The sequence below is a fragment of the Salvia splendens genome, chromosome 3 (assembly GCF_004379255.2).
Source record: "Salvia splendens isolate huo1 chromosome 3, SspV2, whole genome shotgun sequence".
Lineage (NCBI taxonomy): Eukaryota > Viridiplantae > Streptophyta > Magnoliopsida > Lamiales > Lamiaceae > Salvia > Salvia splendens.
The window spans coordinates 706,285-717,352 of record NC_056034.1 but is presented as its reverse complement, the minus strand read 5'-3'; the positions used below and the strand labels follow the sequence as shown (position 1 = coordinate 717,352).

Genomic DNA, 11,068 nt, shown 5'->3' with positions numbered 1-11,068 from the left:
CTTACAATACAGACTTGCTATTTGATATTTGATCTCTCGAGAGCTTCTTTAGAACCTCCCTTTTCTATCTGATCTAAGTTCTATTTATACATTGAACTAAGATCGTGGCTTGCTTCACCACTAATGATGGTTGTGGATGTCGTGGAGGTCATGGAGATCCTGCATGGGTCCACTATCTTGCATGAGATCCTGCATGAGTCCACTATCTCTGTACTTGGTCCACTATCCTGCATGTGATCCTGCATGAGTTGACTATCTTCCAGTTCGGTCGAATACTGAGACCGAACTGCTGAACTATTGCCGAGCAGCTTTAGCCGATCTGAGAGTAGAGCTTGACTGGTCGGCTTTTACCGAGCTGTAGGCTGGGGCCGAACTCTTTGGTAATGCTGAACTGATACTCTTCCTTGGGCTTTGGGCTGATGGGCCGTCACTGCTGTTGGGCTTGTTTAGTTCGTACTCCATCAGGTATCTAAGTAAATTCTCACACAAAAAAAGATTAAAAATACCAAGGTAAATAAATCAGTCATTTTTTCCTCCAAAATCAAGCATGAATGAGCTGCATAATCCAAGGTAAAGCTAGAAACTAACATATGGTAAGTTCGATTACATCAGTTTATCATATCACGATGGCTTCAATTTGCTTCGGAAAGCTGGATACGAAATGTCTGGCACGCTCTTTTGCTTCGTTTCGTGTGGTTGCCACAATCTCCGTCAAATGCCTCCCCGTTTCGTGTAGATCGTAGTAATCAGTCTCAGTATCAATGGAAACACTTTCAATCAATGGAACAATCTTGATCAATTCCAACAGCAACTCTTCTTCACCGAGCACCCAACATAGCCCACAATTTCAACCACCTTGAGAATACTATGTACGAATTTCACAGCAATTGCAGCACTTACAATAGGAAACGACAACTTTATATATCCCTGTCATGATGAAGATCGGCCGATTTACAAACTCGTGTTAGGAAAGGAAGATTTATTTTTCAAAAGAAAACAATAAACTCGACTATAGTGAAATTGTACGGATAGAGTTGATGAGGAGTACCAAATATGACGAGTATTTTGAGTAATGCACCTGTGACAAAAATGAAATCAACACACACAGATAAGACATTGTCTAAATCAATAATAGCACTCTTAAGATGGGAAACATACCATAAAAGTGATCATTCCAATTATGATGATTATGAATTTCTCAATCAAGTTTAAGGCTTAGTGATTCTTTAACTAGTTTTGTGTTATAATCACTACAACAAGCTGAATTACAGTCTTGACCTTACAGGTGTCTACTGCACCAGAATATCTACGAGGCCACTACAGTATACTTGTGATGTTTGAGAAGTTCGAGAAAAGACTCCGATAGAATGAAAGCAGAGCACCCTAAAATCGAGTCAACACTATGCAGCAAATTATGATTATATATCTCGAAAACATCAGACTGAACCAAGTCTGAGGAAGATCAGAGACATTTTGCAAATGAAATTGTACACAAAATCAATTCAAGAAAGGAACTACAGATTTAGTTCACCTCAATCCTAAAATCGCGTAATTGTGGAGATGGCTTGATCAACGATGTGAAGAAGAGAAGGCTTTGACGGGTTCCGGTGTGAACTTGCACTTCCAGCTGTTTGAGGGAGCATAATTGGGGCAAATCAGGAGAAGCAACAATTGGTATATTGTATACCTGAGAGGGGAAAAAAGTTACATAGTCAGAAAAATGGCAATCTTTAGTTAAATATGAACAAATTTAAATGGAATATATGAACAAAGAATAAGGTTGTGTATGTTTACTCCATTCACTGAGCGAAAATCCAATATGAGCTTTTCCAGCCGAGCTGAATAGCTCGAGTGTTGCTTGGGTTGTAAAACAAAGGAAATACAGATATCATCATCAATAATTAACACACAAAAATTCGGAACTCTCTTCAAAACCAAATTGTTTTCCTCCCCAATGTCAATGAGACAAGATTGGCAGCAGATATCTCCACTCGATGCAACTTCTTATGTACAAAACTTTCAAGCTTGGTGGATCAACAACTTTAATATTCTCTAAGATACGAGAGTATTGTATGTACAACTTCTCAAGATTGGGACACGATGTAAGAAAGTAATGAATCACTTCATCTTCGAAGTTAACATACACCAATCTAAGGTCTCTCAGACAGTAAAAAGGAGAATCGAAGCCTAGTGAATACGATGACAATAACATCTTAAGATCTGGGAAGGGATACATATAGATAAACAAAAGTGTCAACTTGAACCTCTGAACTTCCTTATTCAAAGTACACTAAATTGTCAATTGCACAAGCCATGCTCGAACCGTTATCTTCAAAATCTTCTTCCCCATATCAAATAAAACAACAGCGAAGTAAAAATTGGAATAAGAAAATACACTAGCATACATTAAAGTATATGATAATTTATTATATCGATTTTAATAATATTTAACTCTATTTCATTGAATAAATTAAAGAAATTGTACTTGGGGTAGGCGTTTCACAAGCCAATTTATTTCGTGATAATTTGTTATAATTTCGTTACATATTGTTATTGTATACTATTATAGCGTATTTTTTATAGAATATTTCTGTGAATTATCCTAATGTGTCAAATTGTCCAAAAAATCATGAACTTCGTTCAATATCACCAAATTTAAACGCCAGAATAAAAAATCACAAAATTTAGATTTATTTACAATTATTTCAGTGGAAAAATCAGTTGTCAATGTACTGTATAATACTCCATCTATCTTCGAAAAATATGAACATTTGGTTTGGCATGAATTTTAATGCATAATTGGTAAAGTAGGAGAGATAGATATAAAAAGTTTTTAAAATATTTTTAGTGAAGAATGATTCATAGTTTATTAAAAAGAGAAAAGAGTTTTTAAAATTAGAATATTCATACTTTTCAGAATAGATCGAAAAAAAGAAAAAATTCATACAAGGGAGTAACGTATTGTTAATTTTTACAACTAAGCCACGTCATTTTGTGTATTAACATAATTTGATTTTCAAATTATCATATTAAATACAATTTCACAAAAATCGACATTAGATAATTACAAACTAATTCAAATTTCACTATCTATCCGTCTAACTTTTTAAGTTACTAAGATAGTACTAAAATTTATCACAATTCATGAATTTTCGAAATTTATTAGTACAATCGTAATATATTGGAAGTTGGCTGTATGTTGTTAATTTAATTCTGAGTTGTGTAACTTGTGTTCAATAGTACTTGTTTATTTTGAGTTGTGTTCAATATACTTGACGACAAAGATTTATTAAAATAAGCACACGACAGTGACATGGTTTTATAATTGAGAAAAGGTAATGGATCAAAATATAAAGGTGACGGAAGCACTGATGATATAGTCAGATTATTTTCTACTTTAGTTCAATGATTGTTTAATATTTGTCGTAAATAAATAATATTTCTGCATGTATTCTGTTACATTATTGAAACTTAAATTAGTGGCTAAATGACAGGTGATTTTTCTAATTTTAATAATTATGTTACGTATTTTATTTTATTTTTTCATTTTCAAGTTATAAAATAAACTATTTTTTGGAAATCAATTGTGGAGTATATTATACGTGTTTTTTGCACATATTTCCAAATTTCTAAAACGACGCATTGAAATATAACTCAATTTTTCCATATAAATTTCTAAACTTTTTTAAAATTCTGATTTTGTATATCAATTTTACAAATCAATAAATTAATTACAAAATTAATAAATTAATTATATGTGATTGCTCACATGAAAAAATAAATATACCATATCAATAATCGGAATATCGGCAGGAAAAATAAATATACCATATCAATTTTCATTTCAATTAAGCCTATTATTATATCGATCTTGATTATAATATTATTTTATCAAAATAATTTACTACTACACATAATGAAAATATATATACCATAATTAGCTGTGGACTCCAATTTTGAGATACATGTGCAGTATAGCTGTTTGCACATTATTTTGGTTAATTAAGAAATATAGTTTTTTTTTATTTCTTGTAACTTGAAACTTGCTTAAAAGATTAATCAACTTTGACTTTCTTGATTTGTGCATCATTATGAGATTCGTTGTCTGAACATACTTTAAACATAAAAATCACATAACAACATGCAAATGTAAGAAGAATTTCTAGAAAAACCAAACTAATTGAATTTGTACATGATCTGTAATACAAAAGAAAGTGATAGATCTTACCCTTGCTTTCATTTTATTTCCGAAACAAAATTACAATCGCAACAATTTCTCAAAATTATTTAAAATACGATGAGAAATATGAGTTCAATCTTCACTCACCAATGTCGATGACTAGAGTGATAACTGTTCATTGAAAGGCCCATAACCGGAATACCGAAAGAAGCTTCTAGAAACATGCGTTGCTGATATGACTCAATTGTAGTGCTTCCATCCATCAAATCCTTCATAAATCCTTTATAGTAATTCTTCAACTTTTTGAGGATGCTCAAATACTGGAGCTCTTTCCACTTGAGTTTCGCCTTCTTGTAGAGCCTCGGCAGGGAAAAGCCGTGACGGGACCTTTTCCTGCCAAGGCGAACGGTGGGGAGCCGAGGCCGTCTGCGGCCGAGGCTCCACCGGAAGGGGGTGGCGGAGTTGCGGCTGAGGCGGAGGCTGAGGCTGAGGCTTTTTGGGTTGAGGGGGGCAGTTTCGGAAGACATATTTTGGGTGGAAATGGAGAGAGAAAAGTGTTGACATATAGAGTGGTTATAGAGCATTTATATACTATATAGGGATAAAGTTTGGTGGTGTGACATTACTACTCCTATTAAGTTAAATTTATTCCTACGTTTGCCATTAGGAGTCTCATTTTTTAGCGACATAGATTTTAAGAAACATTGAAAAAAGTGATTGAAAAAAAGTCAGTAGAATATGAGTCTCAATTGTATATATTAATTTTAAATAAAATGTGAGTGGAATGAGTTAGTAGAATGTGAGACTCTAGTATCATTTATGGTAAAAGTGAACCGGGACTTCTATTTGCGGACCGACTAAAATGGAAAAACGGGACTTCTATTCGTGAATGAAGGGAGTATAGATCTAACTAGGGCATTTTCGTAAATACATGTTGTTGGCGTGTTGCTTCCTTTTTTTTTGGCAAATTGTATTAAATGCGCCTTCACTTTCTGTTGGAGTCCAAGATAAATAGATAGTGAATTAAGTGGAACGTGAATAAAGTATAAAAGTATAAGAGATATAAAAGAATAAAAGAGATTATAAAGTAAGGGATATTTTTAAAATAGGTTGAATTTTGTTCAAAAAGAAATGATTGAAACACTACTGAAACGAAGGAAATACATGATGTTGTCCAACTTATATTTTGATATTTTTCATAAGGTTATTCATGTAGAGATTTCATGAGGGTAATCGTTGTATAAAATCAGGCAATAGAATATTAGTATACTTGAGAGTTTGAGAGCAAATTTTGTACAAAAAGAAATCACGTGAGAGTTATTGATTTTAGACTCAATAGAAAATTCATATACTACTAATCAAGAGTACTTTTTTACATAATGAAATCATTTGAAAGTTATTGTTTATAGACTCGATAGAAAACTTATATACTCAAGATCATTTTAGGCAAAATGAAATCATGTGAAAGTTATTGAATTTAGACTCAACAGAAAAAATCATATATAATCTAGATCTTTTTTACACAATGAAATATGTGAAATTATTGTATTTAGACTCAATAGAAAATTCATATATTCATGAGCAATTTTTTATAAAAATTTTTAGACTCAATTACTACTACTAATATTTTTCCTTATTCCATATACATCTCCATTATTTATAATATCAGTATTATTTTTGTGACAAAAGAAACTTTGCTTACATGTAATAACATGTAAATTTAAACGCAATGATAAAATCAAGTTGTATTAAACCAAAAAATCAACTTTTTTATGTTATTTAATTAATTTATGGCCGGCCACATTATGGCCGCATAGCTTTATTCTTTTCATTTTTTATTTACCAAATCATGAGAGTTACTCCATGTTAAAGTGATATGCACAAAATGTATTCATTGGTACGATAATTGCAACGTAATGATCATAAAAATTAATCACTTTGTTTGTAGCAAACAAACACATAAGCAATGCCAAGACATGAATACAAATCCAAACTTTACCTAATTAATAAAATACAAGGATTAATGATGATTGCGTGTTCAAATTTGGGGTTTAGCAATTTTGATGATACAAAGCTTACTTCAAGATCAAATTAAGACTCCATTTCAAAATTTTGGTCGGATTTAATTTATGCGATTAATTTTAGAAGGAAAAATATACTGGCACATTATGATGATTAATTAATCTGAGTAGGTATGAAGCGACACAGGCTTAAAATAAATACAGCTCTGTTGAGAAGTTCACTAATTTCGAAAATTTGACCTACGCTTGCCAATGCATGAGAAGGAATACTACTTCCCAAATGTTGCCATAAATTACTCACTTTCCTTTTTAATTTTTCACAATTAAAACGATCCATTACTAAAATAGAAACAAATTTTATTTCTACTTTATTCCATTTCTCTTATTTTACTCTCTCCATTTAATATACAAAATAAAACTACATAAACTTTCTTCATAACGATTTCAGATTCTTTTTCTTCAAAAAATTCAAAATTATAGTCTTGTTAGAATTGTTTATTTAAATCAAAAGATTCGAATTATATTTTATGTTAATATTTTAATTTTTATTTGATTTTTTTAAATAAAATATTTTTATGAAAAATATAATATTAGAAATATCAATAACACTTTTCAATATATCATAATCAAATTAAATGTGTAGAATAAAACAAATAGTGTTAAATGTGCATTAAACGAAAATTATGCTTAAAGATATCTCATATAAAGTTCTACTATATGGAGTAGTATCTAGGTTAAAATAAAAATATCAATAATTCTAGATATCTCATATAAAATTGGGCTTCTGAGTTCTGTTTGAGGAAAAATATTTTGAAGTTACAAAAAATCGTCGCCTGAGTGATTCGAACACTCGCGGGGAAACCCCATGTACTTAGCAGGCACACGCCTTAACCACTCGGCCAAAGCGACGGTCTGTAACTTACGGTTATAATAATAAGGTATATACCTTCTATCACTATCTTCGACACCCGGAGAAAATACGTTTAGGCTTGTTATTAAACGGGAATTAATTCTAACTCCCTCGTGAGAAAATAAAGTAAAAGATCTCAAGAAGAAAATACCTATTTGTCTACTGTACATTGGAAATGAAATAATCGAGAATCTCGAGTAACCGGCCAAGTCGCTAAAGTAGTGATGACGAGTCCTATATAGAGAGTCCATCTATTCCTAATCTCCAATGAAAATCCAAAAAAAAGATCCATTTAGCGTAGATTTGAGCAAAAGCTTTTAGTTATGCAAATTGCGCTAACTCTAATGGAAATATTGGTGTTGGTGTATGTTGGTTTAGTTTATGATAGTCATAGCTTGATTAAAGATTTAAATAATTTTATCAAAATCTAAAGCTAATTGTGTGGAAACTTTTAATTTTGCAGATTAGATACTTGCAGTGGAAATTTAGAAGTCATTTACTTTATGATCATTAAAGTTAAAGTTGGATTCTAATTATGTAGTGGGTTGTTATTTGGTTCAATTAATCGATTTAATTATTATTGAATTGATCGAAAGAAAGCAACAAACACTTTCTTTTTAATAAAGTCAGCATAGCGACATGATTGAAAAGTTTTAGAGACTCAAATTTGATTACATAACAACAGAAAACTCAAGGGTTTATACTTTATAAAAATGCAATAAATCCAAATATATTGGCTTCTTCCACCTCCAATAATCATAATCTTGATCAAGAATCTCAAATCCTACATGAAAACAACACTCTCCCTTTGCTTTTAAATCCTTATTTTACACACAAGATTAACAACAACAGAGCACAACAATCCCCTCAACAACTTCACATTGCCGCCACCGCCGCGGCGCCGCTGCTCTCCTTCCATAGCACCGCGATTTGGCTCCTCACACGGTGGCCACCGCTGTCGCTCCACTCCAGCCACCCGAACGCAGACTTTTCTCCATCCACCACCGAAAATCCGGCTGCATCCACGGCTTCGGCGCTGCTCTTGAACGTGACTTCGTACGACAACTTCTCCTCATTCTCACCGAACACAAGTTTGCTCGGCGACACACTCACCTCCACCCCCAGCGGCGCCGCCACTCCCATTTCGTACACCGCGCCCGCTGCCTTCCCGACGTTCTTCACCGTCCTCTTGTACGTGATCACGCTCTCGCCGCCGCTGAAAACAACCGAAAACGAAGGGTAGTTCAAATTTCCAGGATTCTTGAATCCCAACTTATCACAATCCAACGAAGAAGCATCTTTCGAAAACACGGATATTCTCTTTGAATCATATCCAATTGTGCAGAGGAACCCCAAATAATCTGTAATTTCCAAATCATAAACCAAACCCGGATCCAATGACCGGTTCGGGTCGACATGGCCGGTCCCGTGGATGTAGGCATTGGATTCAGCTCCGGTGGCGAGGTCCGTGAGATTCTTTCCGGTGTTATCCACATTGTAAGCGGTGGTCATCAGCGCCGACTTGATCGCCGCCGGCGACCACGACGGATAAGCCTGCTTCAGCAGCGCCGCCAGGCCGCTGACGTGGGGGCACGACATCGACGTGCCGGAGATGATGTTGAATTCGACTCTTCTCGTGTCTGTTTCGATGCCGGTGGGGCCGGTGTGGCCCGTCCAGGCGGCGAGGATGTTGACGCCGGGGCCGATCACGTCCGGCTTCAGGATCTCGGCGGTGCGGTAGCTCGGGCCGCGGCTCGAGAACGAGGCGACGCGGGGAGCGGAAGGGGAATTGCTGATGACGGTTCCTTTGAAGACGATTGTAGCGGTTGGATTTGGATCTGAGCTCGAGTAGGATCGGATTTGGTCTCCGGCGGATGCTCCGACCATTGTGGTGGGGATGAAGTGCGCATCGGCGAGGAGCTCTTCGCCGGAATCGTCTAGGTTAGCCATGATCATGCCGGCCCCGCCGGCGACGTGGACGGCTTCTCCTTTCTCCACTCTCGCATTGCCGCCGCGATCGCAGATCACGATTTTTCCGGTGACTTTCGATGAATTGAGCTCGCCGGTGTAGCAGTACTGGCTTCCGCAATCCTTGGCGTAAACCAACGGAAGCATAACTTCGCCGAGCGAATCGCCGGAGTATAGAGAGACGCCTCCGTACACTCTGCCGTCGCCGAGAACAACATCGGCGGGGAACTCGCGGTCGAGCGACGAAGCTCCGACGGTCAAAATCCACGGCGCGATGTTGACGGAAGTGTAGGAGCCAGGTCCTGAGTTTCCGGCGGAGCACGAAACGACGATTCCTTTCTCCGTCGCTGCAAAAGCTCCGATCGCGATGGAATCCTCATCGTACTGCGGCGCGTAGCCAGAAGCGCCGACGGAAAGCGAGATCACGTCCACTCCGTCCTCGATCGCTTGCTCAAACGCAGCTAAAATATCCGAATCGTAGCATCCATTCGTCCAGCAGATTTTGTAAACCGCGATCCTCGCCTTAATCGCCATTCCTCTAGCTTCACCCTTCGCATATCCGAGCAAACTCGCGTTCCTCACCACCGCTCCGGCGGCAGTCGACGCTGTGTGCGTGCCGTGGCCTTCCGTATCCCTCGGGGACATCGATTCGCTCGATTCATCCGTCGATTCGTTTCTAGCAGCTTCGTGACCTAAATAATACGCACTGGCGCCAATAATCTTCTTATTACACAACGTCGAAGGGAAATCGGGGAAATCCGCGCATTTCCCCTTCCATCGCTCCGGTACGGGGCCGAGACCTTCATCGGAGAAGCTCTCCCGCTCCGGCCAGATACCAGTATCCAAAACGCCGACAATTACATCATCTGCGTAGTCGGAATTCGGCCACAAACCGAACGAATCGGCTAAACCTAGAAATTTGGGAGTTCGAGTGGTATGAGCCTGGCGAATCGCGTCGGGGACGACGGAGACTACGCCAGGGACGCCGCGCAATGCGGCGGCCTGATCGGCGGAGAGACGCGCGGAGAAGCCTCGCACGGCGCGGTCGTAGGTGTAGAGGATTCTGGCGGGGCGGTGGTGCGGTGGAAGGGAGCGGAGGATGCTGGAGTACCAATGGCGATGGGTAGAGAATGTGAGTGGCTTGTGAGAGTGGGAGACGTGGACGATGAAGGTCTCCTGGCCGGAGGAGGAGACGGCGGAGGAGGGGAGGAGGAGGAGAGAGAGAGTGATGAAGTAGAGAGAGAGTAGGGGCGTGTTTGGTGGAGGCTTCATTCTGTGCGAGAGTGGGAATGAATATTCGGCGACGCTAAAGCGGGCCCTATAAAGTGGGAGTGCTGAGTGATTGGAGGCTTTTAATTGGGCCACGTGGGGGAAGCCCATTCGTTGATGAATATCTTTTGGAGATACTTTCATATTTTGAATTAAATCAAAATCGTTGCTTATAAGTTACTCTCTCCCGCCATTATTGTTCATTATTATAAGATCATATTTGATTGAGCATTAATTTTAAAAAATGTTATAGAAAATGGATGAGAAAAGGTTAATGGAAGCAATATTCTATATTTATATGTTAGTTTTATACTTCCTCTATCCTAACTAAATTAAATCGTATTCCTCTTTGGAATGTTCCAACTAAGTTAAGTCATTTCTTTTTTAAAAAAACAAAACATCTAATCACTCTTACTTTATTCAACTATCTATTTTACTCTCTCTTTATCTTTCCTACTTTATTCCACTATCTACTTTACTCTCTCTTTATCTTTCCTACTTTATTCATCTTTCCTACTTTTCAACACAATTTCTTAATCTCTGTTCCCAAAAGTTATGTCTCAACTTAATTGAGACGGATGGAGTAATAAAATGTGAGTGAGATAAAATAAGTAGAATACGAGGTACATTAACAAAAATGGTAAAAAGTAAATGAGACTTGTATTGATGGAAGGATGAAAATAACAAAATGAACCTTTATTGGAGAGAGTATTTCATACT

The 11,068-nt window shown here is 37.2% G+C and overlaps 1 protein-coding gene and 1 non-coding gene across 2 annotated transcripts; both read right to left on the bottom strand.

Moving 5' to 3' along the window:
• Positions 1–7,028: 7,028 nt before the first annotated feature.
• TRNAS-GCU lies at positions 7,029–7,110 on the bottom strand. Its single transcript has one exon. It is a non-coding gene; the product is annotated as a tRNA-Ser (tRNA).
• Positions 7,111–7,782: 672 nt separating this feature from the next.
• Positions 7,783–10,438, bottom strand: LOC121794162 (subtilisin-like protease SBT1.4). The gene has a single exon (XM_042192206.1). It carries the CDS (start codon positions 10,349–10,351, stop codon positions 7,988–7,990), a length of 2,364 nt encoding a protein of 787 aa, XP_042048140.1. The 5' UTR covers positions 10,352–10,438; the 3' UTR covers positions 7,783–7,987.
• Positions 10,439–11,068: the final 630 nt, after the last annotated feature.

What these genes read in the sequence shown, in the direction of transcription:
- LOC121794162 (XM_042192206.1), bottom strand. Translation starts at nt 10,351, where the DNA reads ATGAAGCCTCCACCAAACACGCCCCTACTCTCTCTCTACTTCATCACT.